This window comes from Macaca mulatta, chromosome 10, assembly GCF_049350105.2.
Source record: "Macaca mulatta isolate MMU2019108-1 chromosome 10, T2T-MMU8v2.0, whole genome shotgun sequence".
Taxonomy (NCBI): Eukaryota; Metazoa; Chordata; class Mammalia; order Primates; family Cercopithecidae; genus Macaca; species Macaca mulatta.
Window position 1 is genome coordinate 35,597,868 of NC_133415.1, and position 21,641 is coordinate 35,619,508.

Here is a 21,641-nt window from a genome sequence, read left to right on the forward strand (position 1 = left end):
TGGAGCACCTATTACCCTTCTTGCACTTGTTCCTGGGGAGCTCACAGCCTATCTTTTACAAGTGTCCTGAGCCTCTAGCAGGCCTTTCATGTGTGTTTCCTTCCTGACTTCCTCCTATTTTTCTCACACCTCTGAACCTGCTGTCAGGTGAAAAATCAAAGTGGGCCCCAAATTTAAGAGCTCATGAATTTGATGGTGTGGGAGTGTCCTAGACAGTCCAGCCCTTGGGGGTGGGGAGTTGGGCAGAGAGGAAGGACGGCATTCCAGGGGCCAGAGCCAGAAGCAGAGGGACTCCAGGCCTAGAGTAGGATTTCCAGGCTGAGGAAAGAGAGGCCGTGGGTCAGGGGAAGGTCCAGACCAGGACAGGGACAGAAGGTGTATCTGGAGGCTCAGCCAGAAATAGCTCCCTCCAAAACACAGGCAGCGAGTTGGAGGGTGAGCTGCAAGGAGGAAGGGGAGGTGGGAGAGAATGGATGGACCGGTGTTCAGTGAGCCGACTCCTCCTATCCTGGCCTATGTCCCCAGGGGACACGCCTGGGAGCCTGTGATCCTCTCCTCCAGGCTGCTTTCCCACTGGTGCCAGGATTCCCCCAACGCCACACTGAGAACCCAGGAGAAGCATCAAATTGTATGAGAGATAAGAAATGAAGAGAGGGAGCAGGATTTCTGGTTGACAAAGGATGTTTATTGAGGGTTTACTGGGTACAGGGAGAAGGGCTGGATGGCTTGGGATGCAGAGAGACCCCTCCCCTGGGATCCTGCAGCTCCAGGCCCCCGTAGATGGGGGACGGGTTGGGAACCTATGAACATTCTGCAAGGGCCAATGTCTTCTCCACGGTGCTCCCATCATGCGTGACCTGGCAGCTGAAGCTGTTGCGGGACCTCCACTGCTCAGGCGTCAGGCTCAGATAGCTGCTGGCCACATACTTGTTGCTCTGTTTGGAGGGCGCAGTCATCTCCATGCCTTGGGTGATGAGGGTACCATCTGCCTTCCAGATCACCGTCAAGATTCCTGGATAGAAGTCACTCATGAGACACACCAGTGTGGCCTTGTTGGCTTCCAGCTCCTCAGAAGATGGCGGAAACAGAGTGACTGAGGGGGTGGCCTTGGGCTGACCTGTGTGGACAAAGGAGGGGGTGAGAGATGGCAGAGGTAGCGTGGGGTGCTGTGGAGCACCTCTCTCTGTCTAAAGTCTCTGGGAGGGTTCATGGTGTGGCCAGCTGGTGCACCCAGAGTCTCTCCCCCCATCTTAATTCCCTCCTTTCCACTAGAGCCCTCTGGAGAGCAGACAACCCTGCACCTTCCTAGGGGCCCTCCCAAGTCACCTTTCCCAGGCATCCTGGCCCAGTCATTTCCTTTACAGCCTCGGTTTCCCCGTGTGTACCCAGGGCACGCTGTGCTCCCTCCTTCCTGCTTTCTGGAGTCTGAATTAGGAATCTAGGAGTCTCTCCCACAGCACACAAAACTGTTCTGGCACAGTGTGGGGTGGCATGGCCTGGAGCCTCCCACCCCCTGGGGCAACAAGCTGTGCCCCAGCTTGGCCCACTCACCTCTCCTGGTAAAGCACAGGCTCCACTCAGACAAACCCTGGGGCTCTGCCGACGCCCCCGTCCTACCAGCCCGACCACAGGATCCTTCACATCGGCTGGGTTCTTGGGACTGCTTGCCCAGACTTCGGGTCACCACAGCCCCCATGCCCACCCCAGCAGCCGCTGATGCCCCTGGACTTCACCTGGTGGCCCTAGAGTTCTCTGCACCCCCATTTATGTCCCGCTAGTCACCTCCTGAGTCTAAGGTGCCCTTCTTCAAATGAAGGCGGGCGGTCGACCCGTGAACAGAGAGATACCAGGCCCCAGAGGTGACAGGACTCCAGGGACAGTCACATCTCTGCCCCAAGAGACCCTGTCCTTTCTTGTGACTGTCCTGGGAGAGTTGGACTCTCGGACCTCACCCAGTCTCACCTGTTCCTCGGTGTCCCCAGGTCCTGACCCAGCACAAGCCACAGAGCTGCAGCCTAGACCCACAGTCCTCTCTGTGCCTTCCATTGGTCTCCCCTTGGGGTGACCCCTGTGTCCCCAGGACCCCGTGTGGCCCTCCGAGGCTAGAGGACCATCAAGCCCTCAGCCTAGATCCTGGGGTCCCGGGGACTGTCTCTAAGGCTACTGCAGGGCCCCTCATCAGAACTGGCCTCTGTCCCTCACTCAGACATCTGCCCTGGGAGAGGGGAGGAGCCCTAACCCTGCCCAATCCCAGCACACGCACCGGGACCAGGCTGTGTCCTGCTGTTGGAACCTGAAGGCGGCTGCTCCCTCTGTGGGGGCCCTTCCTGCAGGATACCCTGAGACTAGCCCGCTTCCCCCAAACTCCATGGAGAAAGGAAGGGCTCCATGCTTAAGACTTGGAGGGCAGAGGGGAAGAAGCCCCAGAGAAAGAAAACAGACTTTTCCAGAGACAGGAGAGGGTGGGACAGGCTGGGGAAGGTTGTCAGATCCACCTACCTAAAACGGTGAGCTGGGTCCCGCTGCCAAACACATGCCTCGGTAAATTATGCTTGGATTGAAACCTCCGGGGCCAGCACCTGGGGCCAGTCCAGGAGCTGTGCTGGAGCAGGAACCTGCTGGGTGTGAGGGGCACAGGGCTGCAGTGTGGAGGTTGTGACCTAGGCACAGGGCAGGGGGTGCCCAGTATCCCAGTAGTGTCTCTGTGCATGTCCCTTCTCTGCAGCAGGTGCCGCCCACAACCTTGGAGTCACCCCAGCCTGTGTCCCACTCTCTGAAGCTGTTGGTGCCGATGGTAACGCTGGCCCAGTGGGTCCCAGCAACTTCCTCAGTGACAGATCCCCTGAAGCAGCTGTGTGGTGTGGCTGAGGAGTGCTGAGCTGGCTCAGACCTGCCCAACCTCACTTGGCCCCATTTTAAGGGCCTCTGAAATCCACCACAAGTGTCCCCAGTCAAGCCAGGCTGCCAGGCTGACTTCCTCCCTGGACCAGGACACTGGGTCATTCCCGACTCAAGATGAGATACTTCTGCTTTTATATCTATCCAGGGAGATGCAGCTCAGTCTCACATTGTTCATGAAGTCTTTTCTGATCATTCATTCCATCTGTCCATCCGTCCATCTATGCATCTGTCCATCTATTCATCTGTCTTTGCATCCATCTATCATCTGTCCATTCATCCATCCATTCACCTGTCCGTCCATCCATAAATCCATCCCGTCTACCAGGCACTGTTTTGTATACTGGGGACATGGTGTGGTCCCCCATGCTCTCACCCCCATCTCTCCCAGGTCATGGCCAAAAAGGCACTCCTCATGGTCATGTCCATAGTCCTTCTGCTGTACCTGGTGTCTCTGCTGGATGTGACACGGGGTTGGCCCCTCCTTCCAGTGACTCTTTTCCCCTTGGGGTCTGACTCCCCTTTCCTCTTCCCCTGGCATCTGTTTCTCCATGGCCTATGCCTGGCTGCTGACTCCCCCAGACCCCCACCCAGTCCTCTTTCTTGGCCATCTTCACACTCTGTGACCCCTACTCTTGCCCACATGGTGAGGCTGGAGTCTATCCCAGCTCCAAACCCTCTCAGCTCAACTGCCTACTGACCATGCCCAGTGAACTACCTAACAGGACTCTCAAATTAATCACATCCAGAGGAAATGACCACCTTCCCCCAGCCCAGCTCACTTTCCATCTTCATCTCATCACAATGACCATGGGCGGTCTCAGCCCCTCAGCCAGAAACCTGGAGTCCCTGGACTCAGTCACCTCGCCTCCCACACTGAAATGGCTTCTGCATACTTAGCTACTGCATTTAGACATTCTTTTTTTTTTTTTTTTTTTTTTGCTTTGAGACAGAATTTCGCTCTGTCGCCCAGGCTGGCATGATCTCACTACAACTCTGACTCCCAGGTTCTAGGCAATTCTGTCTCAGCCTCCAGAGTAGCTGGGATTACAGGCATGTGCCACCACAGCCAGCTAATTTTGTATTTTCAGTAGAGATGGGGTTTCACCATGTTGGCCAGGCTGGTCTCGAACTCCTGACCTCAGGTGATCTGCCCACCTTGGCCTCCCAAGGTGCTGGGATTACAGGCATAAGCCACCGTACATGGTCACATTCCCTTTAAAGCTAAAAGAAGGCTCAATATAATTAAGAAACAATAAAACCACCTTCTGAGACTCCAAAACCATAAGAAGAGTGAACTTTGCTTTTCTGGATTTTAATCTCAAACTCTCTTTGGTACAAGGATGTGGTGTTGAGCTGGGGCTTACTGGGTGCAAGCTCCCTGCCAGGGGTTCAGACTGGAGTGTTTCTACCTTAGAAGCTGGTCTAGTAATTGGTGATTGGTTTTGTGATGTGAACATAAGATTTTTCTTTGTTTATTTGTTTATTTAATTGTTGAGACAGGATCTCACTCTGACACCCAAACTGGAGTGAAGTGGCGCCATCACAGCTCACTGCAGCCTTGATCTCCTGGGCTCAAGTGATCCTCACACCTCAGCCTCCTGAGTAGCTGGGACCACAGGCATGTGTTACCACGCCCAGCTATTTTTCTTGTAATACTGTTTTGTAGAAATGGGGTCTCACCATGTTGCCCAGGCTGGTCTCGAGCTCCTGGGCCTCCCAAAGTGCTGGGATTATAGGCATGAGCCACCATGCCCAGCGAGATTTTCTTTTTTCTTTTTTGAGACAGAGTCTTGCTCTGTCGGCATGTTGGAGCACAGTGATGTGACCTCGGCTCACTGCAATCTCCGCCTCCCAGGTTCAACGGACAGTCCTGCCTCAGCCTCCAACTAGCTAGGACTACAGGCGCACACCACCAAGCTCAGCTAATTTTTGTATTTTTAGTAGAGATAGGGTTTCACCATGTTGGCCATTATGGTTTCAAACTCCTGAGCTCATGATTCACCTACCTCCGCCTCCCAAAGTGCTAGGATTACAGGCCTAAGCCACTGTGACTGACCTTTATTTTTTATTTTCAAGAAAAACTTTGTTTTTTTGAGATGGAGTCTCGCTCAGTCACCCAGGCTGGAGTGCAGTGGCGGCATCTTGGCTCACTGCAACCTCCGCCTCCCAGGTTCAAGTGATTCTCCTACTTCAGCCTCCAAGTTGCTGGGACTACAGGCATGTGCCACCACGCCTGGCTAATTTTTCTTTTTGTTTTTGATTTTGGTTTCTTGAGCCTCCCAAGCAGTTGGGATTACAGGCATGCACCACCACGCCTGGCTAATTTTTCTTTTTGTTTTTGATTTGGGTTTTTTGAGCCTCCCAAGTAGTTGGGATTACAGGCGTGCACCACCACGCCTGGCTAATTTTTTGTATTTTTAGTAGAGATAGGGTTTCTCCACGTTGGCCAGGCTGGTTTTGAAATTCCAACCTCAGGTGATCCACTATCCTCGGCCTCCCAAAGTGATGGGATTACAGGTGTGAGCCACCACACCTGGATCCATTTTTATAATTGCACTCAAACATACATAGCATCAATATTTCCACTTTAGTTTTAAACGTACAGCTCGTTGGCACTAACTACATTCACACTATTGGGCAACCTTCACCACCATCCATCTCCAGAACTCTTTCATCTTCCCAAACAGAAACTCTAAACCCATTAACTACAGTCCCCCATTCATCCTTCCCCCTCGCCCTGATAACCTCAAATCTACTTTCTGTCTATGTGAATTTGCCAATTCTAGGTACCTCATAAAAGTGGATTCAAATGACATTTGTTTGTGGCTGGCCTATTTCACTAAGTATAATATCTTCAAGTTTCATCCATGTTGTAGAAGATTTTTGAAATCAATTTAAAAATAATTAACAATTAAAACCTATTAAGACCTATTCATAGTAGTACAGCCAGGCGCAGAGGCTCACGTCTGTAATCCCAGCACTGTGGGAGGCCGAGGCGGTGGTGGGAATCACCAGGCCAGGGGATTGAGACCATCCTGGCTAACACAGTGAAACTCCACCTCTACTAAAAATACAAAAAAATAGCTGGGCATGGTGGCACGCACCTGCAGTCCCAGTTACTTGGGAGGCTGAAGCAGGAGAATCACTTGAACCCAGGAGGTGGAGGTTTCAGTGAGCCAAGATTGTGCCACTGCAGTCCAGCCTGGGCAACAGAGCAGGACTCTGTCTTAAAAAAACTTTTTTAAAAAAAGGCTCAAATGTGTCCTTTGAAAACTGTGTTGGGTCTGTCAGTATACAGTATATAAAATGTATGAAAGGTAGCCTGTTCCAGAGTTAAGTTTGGAAAGCTGAGGACCCTCTGCATATACACGGCACACCCTTTCCCTGCATGACAGTATCTTCAAAAATTCTTCCCTCCAAGGTTTTTTTTTTTTTTTTTTTTGAGACAGGTTCTCACTCTGTCACCCAGGCTGGAGTGCAGTGACATGATCACAGCTCACTGCAGCCTTGACCTCCTCAAGTGATCCTCCCATCTCAGCCTTCTGAGTAGCTGGGATTATAAGCGTGTGCCACTACACCAATTTTTTTTTTTTTTTTTTTTTTTTTTTAGAGATGGGGTCCCACAATGTTGCCCAGCTCATCTGGAACTCCTGCGTACAAGCAATCCACCCACCTTGGCCTCCCAAAATGCTGAGATTATAGGTGTGAACCACCACACCTGGCCCCCAATCTCTTCCAATTTCAGAACCTTACTTTCTATCACTATAACACTATTTCCCTCACAGGATGCATGGTTATCATCAAGAAAGGCAGTAAGGGTGAAGATTTTTAGCATTTCTCTCAGTCCCATTTGGTGCTTACATCTTTTGGGTTGCACTTGACATCTTGACATATGGAATACTTGTCAGTTAGGCTTACAACAGCCTTAGAGTGATCATGTGGGTAATCTTGATGAGAGATATGATCATTAAATTCTAACCAAAATGTAGCATCCAAACATAAGACAAATACTTACAAGTGATAAATCCTGTATGATAGAGAGGATAACGGTGCCCAACTCTGATAATCTGTCCCAAATCAAGGCAGTAACATTTCTGCAAAGAAAAAAAACAAAAGCATGTCTGCTAGCTCCTGGCCTGTGTTAGAGAAGGCTCTTTCTAGGGGCACCAGAGGGAATGGAGTGTAATTCAAACTGGAAGCCTTTTAAAGTGAGCTAGCTCACCTATTGAGGCTATACCTTTTAACTTCACTGCACTGCAGTAGTCAGGACTCTTGTTCCAAGTGACAGAAACGCCACTCAAACTAGCTTAAGCCTAAAGACAGATTTATGGACTGTCTCATGGAATTCATAAACAAGATCGTTCTGACTATCTCTCAGAACTCATTGGCCTTAAGAACTCTGTGGAGCCAGAGACTCAAACACCACTCTCTTCTCTTGTCATGTCTCCGTTTCTTTGAGATTTGTCCTTATTTCTCAGCAATTCCCCCAACCCTCTAGTTCACATAATCTGAAGCACGGTTACCAGGAGCTCCTAAATTTTATATTTTGCAATCAGATGGCCTAGTTCAACTCTCTTTCAGTCTCCGTTTGAAAAATCTGTGTAAGGACATTTATTGGACTGGCCTGGGCAGGTGCGTTCCCTTGAATCAATCAGCACTGGGCATAGGATAAGTTCACATAATAATCGGGCAACCCAGAAAAAGGAAGTAAGGAGCAGAGGCAGCCCTTAGAAGGCAAGTAGTGCCAGAATGACATTCCCATGGGTGTTCTCTGCATCAACAACCCTACCATCCTGATGTTTTCTTTTGCATTCATTAATATTTGTGTGAGTCTGGAGAAATATACCATCTTCATGGATTGGAATACTCAATATCATAAAGATCAGTTCTCCTCAAAGTAATTTCTAGATTACATGTAATTCTTATCAAAATCTAAACAGATTTCTTTCTTTTCTTATTTATTTATTTCTTTAGAGACAGAGTCTCGCTCTGTCACCCAGGCTGGAGTGCAGTGGTGCAATCTCGGCTCACTGCAAGCTCTGCCTCCCGCATTCACGCCACTCTCCTGCCTCAGCCTCCCAAGTAGCTGGGACTACAGGTGCCCGCCACGACGCCCGGCTTTTTTTCTTTTCTTTTGTATTTTTGGTAGAGATGGGGCTTCACGGTTTTAGCCAGAATGGTCTCGAGTTCCTGACTTTGTGATTGGCCTGCCTCGGCCTCCCAAAGTGCTGGGATTACAGATGTGAGCCACTGCGTCCAGCGCTTTTTTTTTTTTTTTTAAACAAACAGTCATCATTAGGATGAATCTCAACATATTTCTTAATAAATAGTGACAAGCTGATTCTAATTTTGTTTTTAGAAAGCGTCTTGCTCTGTTGTCTAAGCTGGAGTATAGTGGTGCAATTACAGCTCACTGAAGCCTCAAACTCCTGGGCTCAAGCAATCCTCCCGCCTCAGTCCCTCCAAGTGCTAGGATTACAGATGTCTGCCACCACGCCCGGCTAATTCTAAATTTATATGAAAATGCAGGCTGGTTGTGGTGGCTTATGCCTGTAATCCCAAAATTTTGGGAAGCAAAGGCGGGTGAATCACCTGATGTCAAGAGTTCGAGATCAGCCTGGCCAACATGGCAAACCCCGTCTCTACTATGAAAACACAAAAAAGTTAGCCAAGTGTAGTGACACATGCCTGTAATCCCAGCTACTTGGGAGGCTAAGACAGGAGAAACACGTGAACCTGGGAGGCAGAGGTCACAGTGAGCTGAGATTGCACCATTGTACTCCAGCCTGGGCAAAAAGAGCAAAACTCTGTCTCAAAGAAAAAAAAAAATGCAAAGGGCCAAGAATAGCCAAAATACTGGCTTGTTCTGAAATCTCTGGTCTATGAGATAATCCACTTTTTTTCTTCCTTTTTTTTTTTTTTTTTTTGAGACAGAGTCTCCTCGCTCTGTTGCCCAGGCTGGAGTTCCTTGGTGTGATCTTGGCTCACTGCAAGCTCTGCCTCCTGGTCTCACACCATTCTCCTGCCTCAACCTCTCAAGTAGCTGGGACAACAGGCACCCACCACCACCCTCGCTAATTTTTTGTGTTTTTAGTAGAGACAGGGTTTCACCGCGTTAGCCAGGATGGTCCTGATACCTGACCTCGTGATCTGCCCGCCTCTGCCTCCCAAAGTGCTGGGATTACAGGCATGAGCCACCGTGCCCAGCCAGATGAGATGACCTACTTCTTACTGACTTCAAGATGTGATAAAAGGCTTGGCACAGTGGCTTATGCCTGTAATGCCAACACTGGGAGGCTGAGGTGGGAGGATTACTTGAGTTCAGGAATTGGAGACCAGTCCAGGCAACATGGCAGGAGCTTGTTTCTGCAGAAAAAGTAAAAAAAAAACACAAATAGCTGAGCATGATGATACACACCTGTAGCCCCAGCTATCCAGGAGGCTGAGTCAGGATGATTATTTGAGCCCAGGAGTTCAAGGCTATAGTGGCTGAGGTGGGCAGATCACGAGGTCAGGTGAGCAAGACCATCCTGGATAACATGGTGAAACCCTGTCTCTACTGAAAATACAAAAAAAATTAGCTGGGCGTGGTGGCAGGTGCCTGTAGTCCCAGCTACTTGGGAAGCAGAGGCAGGAGAATGGCATGAACCTGTGAGGCGGAGCTTGCACTGCACTGCAGCCTGGGCGACAAAGTGAGACTCCGTCTCCAAATAAACAAAACAAAAGAAAACAAAGGAAAGAAAGAACAAAACCCTAGCAGAATGCTGCCCATAGCGAGTCTTCACTCAGGAATGCCCATTTGGCCACACAGTAGCTCTCAGGAAAAAAACATTAATTAGTTCACCAATAGAGCAAGGAAACTCACTCCTTAGCTTTAGGTCTGTTTTAGGGCAGATGCGGTAATTGTCTAAAATATCACAGAGTTATTCCAAGAAGCATTCGTTGAGAATGTATTCTCTTTATGTTCTACCCTACTCCTTCTACCTTGGTCTCCAGCATTCTGATTTTCCAATATCCTTATGCACTGTGCCCTTTTTAATTTTTGACACAGAGTCTCACTCTCGCAGGCTGGAGTGCAGTGGTGCCATCGCAGCTCGCACCTCACTGCAACCTCCACCTCTTGGATTCAAGTGATTCTCAAATTTCAGCTTCCTGAGTAGCTGGGATTACAAGCACGTGCCAACGCGCCCATCTAATTTTTGTATTTTTAGTAGACACAGGGTATCACCATGGTGGCTAGGCTGGTGTCAAACCCCTGGCCACAAGTGACACGTCCACCACTGCCTCCCAAAGTCTTGGGATTACAGGCAAGCCACCGCACGCAGCCTGTTGTACTCGCTTTATATATGGAAATACTGGTATGTTTGTTGGTGTAATACTATTGTTTTGGCCTGAATCTCAAATCTGAATTATTTTGTATTGAGACTATTCATGGAGTTTTTTGATTCACTAAAATTCCAAATTGAACAAGGATACACTTAATTAATTTAAAAATAATTTTTCCAGTCTGAGTGCAGTGGCTCACACCTGTAATCCCAGCACTTTGGGAGACCAAGGCGGGTGAATCATTTGAGGTTTGAAGTTCAAGACCAGCCTGGCCAACATGGTAAAACCCCGTCTCTACAAAAAATACAAAAATTACCCCGCTGTGGTGGCACAAGCCTGTAATCCCAGTTACTCGGGAGGATGAAGTGGGAGAATCACTTGAACTCAGGAGGCGAAGGTTGCAGTGAGCCAAGATCTCACCACTGCACTCCAGCCTGGGTGACAGAGCGAGAGACTCTGTCTCAAAAAATAATAATAATTTTTCCATATTTCACACTTCTATACTTTACTATCTTCGAGAGTCAGAAAATAACACCAACAAAACAGAGCATCTGATGCAATAATTTTTTTTTTTTTTTTTTTTTGAGATGGAGTGGAGTCTCCCTCTGTCACACAGGCAGGAGTGCAGTGGCACAGCCTCAACTACTGCAACCTCTGTCTCCCTGGTTCAAGCTATTCTCTCGTGCCTCAGCTTCCAAGTGGCTGGAATGACAGGCACCTGCCACCGTGCCCAGCTAATTTTTGTATTTTTAGTAGAGACAGGTTTTCGCCATGTTGCCCAGGCTGGTTTCAAACTCCTGACAGGTGATCCACCCACCTTGGCCTCGAAGAGTGCTGGGATTACATACGTGAGCCTCTGCGTCTGGCTGCTGATACAATAATATCATTCTTAGCTCTGGTTCAAAGACTTTTTGAAGAAGCAGACAATGAACATGACAGAATTGAAACTGACTTGGGGAATCGATTAAAATCTCCATCTAGGTCAGGCGCAATGGCCCACACCTGTAATCCCAGCAATATGGGAGGCCAAGACAGGCAGATCACTTGAGGTCAGGAGTTCGAGACCAGCCCAGCAAACATACTGAAACCCCATCTCTACTAAAAATACAAACATTCGCTGGGCATGTTGGTGTGCACCTGTAATCCCAGCTACTCAGGAGGCTGAGCCACGAGGATCACTTCAACCCAGGAGGTGGAGGTTGCAGTGAGCCATGATCACGCCACTGTACTCCAGCCTGGGCAACACAGTGAGACACTGTCTCAAAAAAAAAACAAATCCCCATTCATACACGATGAAACCGAAAGATCAAAAGAAAGCAGTGATTTTTTTCGAGCAAAACACACTGCTTGCTGTCAATAAAAACATTACAGTCCTAACCTTTTCCCCAAGAATTCTGTCAGATAATCTCAAAGTCATCAAAATGAAATGGGATTATTTAAACATGAAGGACTTTTAAGAAAAATATTTGGCCAGGCACGGTGACTAATGCTTGTAATCCCAGCACTTTGGAAGGCCGAGGCTGGTGGATCACCTGAGGTCAGGAACATCATGAAACCCCATCTCCACTAACCTTAAAAAAATTGGCCAGGCACGGGGGCGGGTGCCTCCAATTCTAGCTACTCAGGAGGTTGAGGCAAGACAATCACTTGAACCCAGGAGGTGGACGGTGTGCGCCTGTAATCCCAGTTACTGGAGAGGCTGAGGCACGAGAATTGCTTGAGTTCAGGAGATGGCGGTTGCAGTGAACTGAGATCTCACCACTGCACTCCAGCCTGGGTGACAGAATGAGAAGGCCTGAAAAAAAAAAAAAAAAATCAGTGCTATTTTATCTTAAGTGTTTTATGATTAAACATCTACAATTGTCTTTTGCACTAAGTTTATTATTTTTATTGTATTAAACTTTAGATGCATGGGGCACATGTGCAGGTGTGTTCCATGAGTACACTGCAAGATGCTAAGGTTTGGGCTTCTAGTGAACCCATCACCCACACACTGACCATAGTACCCAATGAGCAGTTTTTCAACCCTTTCCGCTCCTTCCCTCCCCACCTGTGGAGTTCCCAGGGTCTGTTATTTCCATCTTTATGTTCCATCTTTATGTCCATTTGAACCAACTGTTTAGCTATTTATTTAGCTCCTTCACCCTGGCTGGAGGGCAGTGGCACCATCTCAGCTCACTGCAACGTTCACCTCCTGGGTTCAAGTGATTCTCCTGCCTCAGCCTTCCGAGTAGCTGGGATTACAGGCACGCGCCACCACACCGGGCAAACTTTTGCAATTTTAGTAGAAATGGGGTTCCAGCATGTTGGCCAGGCTGGTATCGAACTCCTGACCTCAGGTGATCCACCTGCTTTGCCCTCCCAGTGTGCTGGGATTATAGGTATGAGCCACTGTACCTTGCCTATTTTTAAATAATACTTAATTTTCTTTAATTTTTCTAAAAATTTAGAGTACAATTATATAATGATGTTAACCTTTTTGGGGGGTGGGATGGGGTCTCACTCAGTCACCCAGGATGGAGTGCAATGGCTCAGTCATGCTTCCCTGCAGCCTCAAATTCCTGGGCTCAAGTGATCCTCCCACCTCAGCCTCCCAAACAGCTGAGACCACAGGCACGGACCACCATGCCCAGCTCATTTTTCTATTTTTGTGGAGATAGGGTCTTGCTATGTTGCCCAGGGGGGTGTCAAATTCCTGAGCTCAAGCAATCTGCCCCCCATGGCTTCCCCAAGTGCTGGGATTAGAGACCTAAACCACCGTCCCTGGCCTAATAATGTAGAATCTTACTGAACGCTTCATAGTATGATTTTTAAAGTTTGTATTTGAAATATATTTAAATATGTAGTTTGATCTTTTGAAAAACATTTGAATTCCTAACAGATTATAAAATACTAGTTGTGCCCAGGAGGCGGAGGTTGCAATGAACAGAGATCAAACCGCTGCACTCCAGCCTGGGTGACAGAGCAAGACGCCAGCTCAAAAAAAAAAAAAAATAGTTGTCTTAGGGTTCAAACCAGAGAAGCAGAACCAGTAGGAAAGATACACAGATTCAGATATACATAAACATATACTGACACACATCTGCATAGATATAGAAACGGATGGCTTCTAGCCGGGCACAGTGGCTCAAGCCTGTAATCCCAGCACTTTGGAAGGCCGAGGCAGGCAGATCACCTAACGTCAGGAGTTTGAGACCAGACTGGCCAACAAGATGAAACTCTGTCTCTAATAAAAACACAAAAATTAGCCAGGTGTGGTGGTGCATGCCTGCAGTTCCAGCAAATCGGGAGGCTGAGGCAGAAGAATTGCTTGAACCCGGGAGGCAGAGATTGCAGTGAACCGAGATCGCGCCACTGCACTCCAGCCTGGGTGATAAAGCTAGACTCCGTCTCTAACAAACAAACAAACAAAAAAGTTATATACAGACATACATCTAGATAGATAGATAGACTGGTAAAACCTTGGCTTCTGCATTTGTGGGGTTGGCTTAGCAAGCCCAGAGTCCACAGAACTGGCTGTCAGGAAACGACAATCTCTGGCGGGCTGCAGCCGCACAGGCAGGGCCAAAGCTTGCTTTTCATAGGCACTCAGGAAGAAAGATCCAGAGGGAAGGGAGCACAATAGTGGACTCAACTGCTATTTGAAGTCTGTGCTCCAGGAAGTCCTAAGCCCTCTCTTTTTTAAAAAAAGAAACATAAACTTTTTGGCTGGGTGTGGTGGCACAAGCTGTAGTCTCAGCTGCTCAGGAGGTTGAGGCAGAAGAATTGCTTGAGCACAGGAGTTAGAATCTAGCCTGAGCAGCATAACAAGACTTGGGTTCTAAAAAGTATTTAAAAAATAGTCCGGCCGCAGTGGCTCACGACCATAGTCCCAGCACTTTGGGAGGCCAAGGCGGGTGAACTGCTTGAAGCCAGGAGTTCAAGACCAGCCTGGCCAACATGGTGAAACCCCGTCTCTACTAAAAATACAAAAAACTAGCCGGCGAGGTGGTGGGCGCCTGTAGTCCCAGCTACTCGGGAGGCTGAGGCAGGAGAATGGCGTAAACCCGGGAGGCGGAGCTTGCAGTGAGCTGAGATCCGGCCACTGCACTCCAGCCTGGGCGACAGAGTAAGACTCTGTCTCAAAAAAAAAACAAAAAAAACAAAAAAAAACAAAACAAAAAAAAACAAATAAAATCAGAAAACAACAACAACAACAAGAAGTTATAAAAGGGCAAGGAACATGAACACTTAAAAGGAGGTGTACCAGTAACTAACGAGCATGAAAACATGTTCAATCTCACTGATCATCAGAGAAATGCAAATCAGAAACATACGGAGATAAGATCTACACTGGTCAGAATGGCAATTATGACACACAGTCCACAACAATAGAGGCTGCTGGGGCAGATGAGCAAAGAAATGCAGGTCCACTGTTGGGGCAAATGCAAACTAGTTCAGACCCCCTGGGGAGCAGTGTGGACATTTCTCAAAGAACCTCAAAGAGAACTACCACCCAACGCTGCAACCCCACTCCTAAGGATCTATAAAAAGGAAAATCCTTCCATCCAAAACTCACATACACTCCGATGTTCACGGCAGTACTACTCACAATCGTAAAGACATGAATCAGCCTTGGTACCCATCAGAAGTGGATCAGAGAAAGGAAATGTGGTACATACACACCACTGAACACTACACAGTCATAAAACACAAATACATGCTCTTACCAGAAACCTGGACAGAGCCATAGGCCATTATGAACAAAAGGCAAGAACAGAAAACCAAAATTTTCAAAACACCTACAAAGGTCAGTTGTGAATGTTCTCTCCACAGAGAAACCATAACTCTGGAGCTCACGGAGGTGCCAGACTCTGAAACTTCATTATGATGCTACCTTTACACAGATCAAATTGTCCCTTGCTCCTGCTGGTTATACACACCTACTCTACGGCAATGAAACTGCCGTCCCATTTTGGTAACGCTCATTCTCACCGGAGTGAGATGATATCTGAGTGTGGTTTTGATTGACTTCTTGTGACGATCAGTAATGTTGATTCAGAATCTTTTACCTGTGCATCCTTCTCAGGTCTTCAGGTTCTTTGCCCAGTCTTACACATCAAATTGAAACAAGTTCATGATAACTTGGCAAACATCTCTAACCACAGCAAAATGTAAATCAAAACCACACTTAGATATTGGTAACAGGTATGGAGTGACACTGAGACACAATGAATCTGTTCTGGTGTTCTATTGCACAGCAGGGTGACTAGGTGACTAGGGTCAACAGAATCTAGAAAATTTTTTCAAAATCAGCTGGAAATTACGGTTCTGAATATTTTCTCCACAGAGAAATAATAATGATGGAAGGTCACAGAGATGCCAGATATGATGATTTGATCATGATACTACACATACATATGTCAAAATGTCCCTTGCACCCTTTGGTTGTGTGTGTGTGGGTGAATATATATACCCACACACACACACACACACACTCTATAGAAACAAAACTGCCATCAAATGTTGCTAGTATTCATTCTAACTGGAGTGAGATGAAATCTGAGTGATTTTCACTTACACTTTTGTGTGCATAAGCGATGGTGAGAATCTTCTCTTTGACCTGTGCATCAACCTCATGTCTTCAGGTCCTCTGCCCAGTCCTACACAACAAATTAAAAACAAATTCACAATAACATAGCAAGTACCACTTATCACACACACACAAAAATAAAAAACACACTCAAGATTCCATCTCACTCTACATGCAACAGATGCTACAAGAAAAAAGTTGAAACATATGAAAACACAATCCAATCAAGGTGTGGATTTCCGGAGGAGGCACTTGTCTCCACATGTGGTGGGAAATGGTAAACTAGTATGCACACTAAAGAAACCACTTGGATGTTCCTTGAAATCCTAAAACTACAACTACCATTTTCTCCAGCAGTTCTACTCCTAGGGATATACACAGAGGACATGATCAGGACATGGAAGAGATTATCTGTCATCCCAGGTGGCATTCAGCCCTATGCTCAAAAGCCAAGAAAAGAAATCAGCCTACCTGTCCATCCACAGATGAAGGGATGAAGAATCTCTGGTACACAGACAGGATGGAATACTTTTATGCCATCAAAATTCATGGAATCCTATCATTTCCAGCAACATGGCTGCACCTGCAGATATTCTGTTCAATCACATCAGAAAGGCAGACAAAGACCAAGCCTGCATGTTCTCACTCATGTGGGAGCTGAAAACTTTAACTCACTGAAGGTGAAAATACAGTAGTGGTCACCACAGACTAGGTGGAGGACAGGACCTCAAGGATTGGCAATAGGTACACAGAGAGTTACAGGAGAGGAATACATTCTGGTATTCCACTCCAAAGCAGAGCGATGATACTTAACAATATGGTTATGATGTTGTCAAAATAGCTACCAAGGAGGATACTGAATGTTCACACATCGAAGATATCAAACTTACACGTGGTCACAAGCATGGGAAACTCCCGGATTTTATCCATACTCAAGGTATACAAACAAGTATCACAATGTTCCAATGCACCCCTAATTCTGGACATGAAGTGTAAAACAAACGTTTTATGAAATGTTAACAATACACGGCTAAATGTTCACATGGATCCACCGAAGACCCAAGGAACCTGAATATGCAAAGCAATTCTAGGGAATACACACTCAACTGGAGGCCACACACTCCCCAATTTCAAATTACATGTAACACCTACACTCATCCAAAGACTACAGTAGTGGCATAAAAATTAATCCATCAACCTAGAGACTTAAGAGAATCTAAACACATACCTGCAGTCAACACATTCTTTTTCAAAGAATGCCTAGAAGATGCAATGAGGCCATGTGCTGTGGCTCACACCAGTACTTCCAGCAGTTTCAGAGACCGAGTTGGGCAGATCTCTTGAGGTCAGGAGTTTCAGACCAGCTTGGCCAAAATGGTGAAATCCTATCTCTAATAAAAATACGAAAGATATTAGTCAGGTGTGATGGTGCACAGCAGCAATCCCAGCCACTTGGGAAGATGAGGCAGGAGAATCACTCGAAGCAAGGAGGCGGAGGTGGCAGAGAGCTGAGATCTCACCACTGCACTCCAGTCTGGGTGACAGCATGAGTGGGACTGTGTCCCCAAGGGGAAAAAGGATGAGATGAGGAGTCAGCAGTCTGTTCAATTGAGCAGTCTGAAATGACTGGATACCCACATACAAAAGAATGAAATAAGACGTTGACGTTATACAATACACAAACATAAACTCGAAATACATTCAACCCTAAACACAAGCCTTAAAAGCATAAAACTGCTGCAGGAAAACACAGAGTGAGCTTAAGTTGAGGAAAATCTGAATCTAAGCTCACAGGATATAAAAGCAAACAACAGACAAAAGAGAAAAATAGAAAAAAAACCACTTCCAACAACAGAAGTCAAAAACTCTAGTTTTTGTTATTGACTTTACCTTACAAAAACAATCACTGCTAGTCAGGCACGGTGGCTCACACCTGTAAACCCAGGACTTTGGGAGGCTGAGGTGGGTGGATCACCTGAGGTCAGGAGTTCTGGCCAACATGGTGAAACCCCTCATCTACATACAAAAATTAGGTGGGCGTGGTGACAGTTGTCTGTAATCCCAGCTACTCAGGAGGCTGAGGCAGGAGAATCACTTGAACCCAGGAGGCAGAGGTTGCAGTGAGCCAAGATTGCACCACTGCACTCCAGTCTGGGCAACAAAGTGAGATACTGTCTCAAAAAAAAAAAGAAGAAGACGTTCAAGTGATCAACCAACATGAAAAAATGCACAACCTCAGTGCAATGCAACTCCCAAACACAATAAGATATCATCTCATCTTGGTCACAATGGGTAATTTTCCAAAGTCAAAACAACATGCTGGTGAGGCAGCAAAGGAAAGGGAACGCTGCTACACTCTTGGTCAATGTGAAAACTAGTTCACACTGTGGAAACCAGTTGAGAGATTCTCAAAAACTTAAAACAGAACTACCATCAGACCCAGCAATTCCACGACACTTGGTATCTACCCAAAAGACAATAAATCATTCTATCAAAAGACACATACTGTCCCGCATTCATGGCCATGCCATTCACAAGAACAAAGATGTGGAAGCGTCCTAGGTGACCAGCAACAGTGGATTTCAGTTTTTTTTTTTTTTTTTTTTAATGTGGTGCATACACATCACACAATACTACACAGCCATAAGAACACACAATCATGTCCTAAGCAGCATGGATAGACCTGGGGCTTATTATGTTTAGCAAACCAAGGCAGGAACAGCAATCCAAATACTCAAAAAAAAAAGAAAAAAGAAAAGAAACAAAAAGTCTAGAACTTCAGTGATGAATGTCAACTTACAGAACAAAACCAAAGCCAAATTTTTGAAGACAGGGAATAGTGTGATACTATCTTTTGTGGGAACTCTTGGCTTCCCCCAAAATTAGAGAACTGGGGAGAAAGAAGCCTCAGCTCAGAATCTGTGACTGGGTTGGCAGTGGAGGCTGGAAATGTGCTCAAGGTCAAACTTTCCTCCTCCCTTCAAAGGAGCCTGGAGTTTTACCAATGAGCCTAGAGTGAATATTCACCCCGTCGTCCACCCCGGGAGATCCCTTTAAACCAGGAGCGCACAGTGAGGACAGAAACATGAACGTGCACTAACAAGTCCTGAAAGTTCAGAGGGTGATTCTCGATTTCCCCGTGGCACACAGCAGAAGAACTGTGTCTCTAGGTTCCAGGAAATGCCTGTGAGAGAGCTGTGTCCCCCAGATTCCCCTCATCACAGATGACACCCAGTGCTTAAGCCTACACCCCTTGTGACCGATCCCAAGGAGTGTTGACTAATCTAAACCAAAGGCTCTGATGTTCCACAGGAAGAAAAGAGCAGGTGGACTGCAAAGAGAATCTCTCATGAACGCAGCACCCTCATAGCCCATACAGACAGTTCTTACCATGATGCCAAGAAACTGAAAACAACAAGCCAGACCTCACATACATTTCCATTTTCCTTCTGATTTCATACCCCCTGCTTCAGCCCCTCCTCACAATCAGCAGGGATAACCTGGAGGCTCCTGGGAACCTTTTCCCATTGGGTTTTTCCTGGCACGTAGTTCCCTACCTGGACGAGTCTCCTCGTCACTTATACTCTCCAGCATCAAGTCTTTAGAAAGAAAAACACCAGGATAAGTCATTAGAGAGTGTGACTCACCCACTCCTCCTACGTTAGCTGAAGCTGAATGATGGGCTTTTCTCCCACCCCAGGCTGCTTCTTACATGATCCCCTCATCTTTCTTCTGGATTGACAAACCTTCCTACAGCTTCTTGGGCCAGAGTTCTATACTGGCAAAATCACTTTCAGGAGAATCCCAAGTCTCTTTCCCAGCAGGAACCCAGAATCAGGTTTCTATACAATGAAGCCAGCAAGTTTTTCCCTCGGGAAGTGAGTTATTTCATGGTACATACCTTTTCCTTTCCAAGCTCTTATCTGCAATTATATAAAAGAAAACATTATGAGAATCAGATTCTGCTGTGCACTTCACACAGATCTGTTATTCTATGGACAACGATAAAAAACCAGAAGGCAGTACAGTGATTGAGCCATAGGTGAAAATCCCCAAAGACTAGCACAGAGGATAGCTATAGAAAAACAAGATCTCTACTCACAGAATTTACTTTAAATTTAATTTTATATGCAAATGCACAATGCTTCATCCAAGGAGGAAAACTGGTATTCTGGAAAATGCCTCAGTATTGCAGTTGATAATGCATGCTGTCATTTAAAAGCAGCATAGTGTACCATGTATCAGTTGGGAAGACATGCTGACTGAATTCTAGCCCCACAAAGACAATAGTGTACAGTGTACATAATGTACATTGCCAGGTTTTCAAATCAAAATTAATTGAGAAGTAAAGAATCAGGAAAGCAACATTGATGTAGAAGTCAAAAAAGGGGGATCTTACCTGGACATCATCATCATCATCATCACAATCAACATCACCATCATCATCATCTTCATCTTTGCATTGTGGTGAGCATCTTAAAAACAGGCCGTCCTCAGGACGAGCTGGAAGGACATAGAGGAAAGATCAGTGCACCGGTGGTTGGTGACTGTGAGTCACTCAGGGAGCTTTGCTGGATGTGGTGTATGGAGGTGGCTGATATACAAGAATGGACTGAGTTGATACTGGGCTATTCCTCTGAGTGGAAGATGGATGGCAGAGGAGGGGAGCTGGAAAGGCATGAGACATGGAGACCTTGGCTTCGTACTAGAGGCATCGGGCAGCAACACAAAACAGTCAACCCAAAATGGAACTAAAATGCACACTGAGGGTCAATGGAAGAGTGCCTTCCTGCCTCTCAAATGTTTTGAAACTCTTCTAAACAAACAGCCGTTTCTTAGTGTATTCAAGACCGTGTCAGTACACTAGAATCTAATCATGCTGATACTACATTTAGCATCTGTTTTAAAGGATTTATTACTTGATTAAAAGCCTATTTTATGGGTGAAATGGACTCAATTTTACCCAAATTACTCTATTCTATTAATCACACATTCATTTTCATAGAGATCATTTAAAAATTCAGTATTAAAATGCTACAATTAAAAATACTCATGATTTCCCATTTGTAAGTCTTCTGGAATGACTTCTTCACACCCTTTTGGGGCCCTGTGATCAGGAGCTTCAGAACCCACTGTGTGACTCTCCCTGGGGAGATTCCCTAAAAATCAAGCTTCATTCAAAGAGGCCAAGCCCACACAGCCAGCTCTACCTACACCAGTGAAGCTGAGAGACGTGACTTTGACCACTTTCTGCCATGAAGATAAGTTTAAAAGTTCAAATACACATTATCTACTGAAATGAGGAAATGTATACCAATAGAAATGAACAAATTCATGAAAAAATGTACACGAGTATGGGGGTGATTTTTAGTTAACTAGCTTACATAAAAATTATTTTTTTGGCCTAGTACTTTGGCTCACACCTGTAATCCCAGCACTTTGGGAGGCTGAGGCAGGTGGATGACCTGAGGTCAGGAGGTCATGACCAGCCTGGCCAAAATGGTGAAACCCCGTGTCTACTAAAAATACAAAAAGTTAGCCAGGCATGGTGGTGAGCGCCTGTAATCCCAGCTACTCAGGAGTCTCAGACAGGAGAATTGCTTGATCCTGGGAGGCAGACATCACAGTGAGCCGAGATCATGCCATTGCACTCCAGCCTGGGCAAGAAGAGTGAACCTCCATCTCTCTCTCTCTCTCTCTCTCTCTCTCTCTCTCTCTCTCTCTCTCTATATATATATATATATATATATATATATATATATATATATATGCCTATTCAGACATACAAAATATTGGTATAGGAAATCAAAAATTTTTATCAGTCATGTTAAATCTAACTTAT

At 46.3% G+C, this 21,641-nt stretch overlaps 2 protein-coding genes and 1 pseudogene across 2 annotated transcripts in view; 2 read left to right on the top strand and 1 right to left on the bottom strand.

Annotated features, from left to right (window-relative positions):
* Positions 1 to 21,641, top strand: part of LOC114670397 (phosphatidylinositol 3,4,5-trisphosphate 3-phosphatase TPTE2-like) — a 314,879-nt pseudogene that overhangs the window by 161,811 nt on the left and 131,427 nt on the right.
* LOC114670308 (putative inactive beta-glucuronidase protein GUSBP11) overlaps positions 1 to 21,641 on the bottom strand; it is a 129,868-nt gene that overhangs the window by 71,608 nt on the left and 36,619 nt on the right. Inside the window, exons 10-17 of the mRNA XM_077951015.1 lie at positions 20,199 to 20,302; positions 19,701 to 19,722; positions 17,028 to 17,190; positions 16,271 to 16,473; positions 15,788 to 15,869; positions 11,799 to 12,022; positions 6,917 to 6,995; positions 2,500 to 2,618 (exon numbers count right to left, since the gene is read on the bottom strand). Of these exons, the coding sequence (XP_077807141.1) occupies positions 17,060 to 17,190; positions 19,701 to 19,722; positions 20,199 to 20,302 (257 nt within the window). The 3' untranslated portion in view covers positions 2,500 to 2,618; positions 6,917 to 6,995; positions 11,799 to 12,022; ... (1 more) ...; positions 16,271 to 16,473; positions 17,028 to 17,059. The remainder of the gene's footprint in view (positions 1 to 2,499; positions 2,619 to 6,916; positions 6,996 to 11,798; positions 12,023 to 15,787; positions 15,870 to 16,270; positions 16,474 to 17,027; positions 17,191 to 19,700; positions 19,723 to 20,198; positions 20,303 to 21,641) is intronic.
* Positions 1 to 21,641, top strand: part of LOC114670406 (ral-GDS-related protein-like) — a 117,135-nt gene that overhangs the window by 41,905 nt on the left and 53,589 nt on the right. The window lies entirely within an intron of this gene.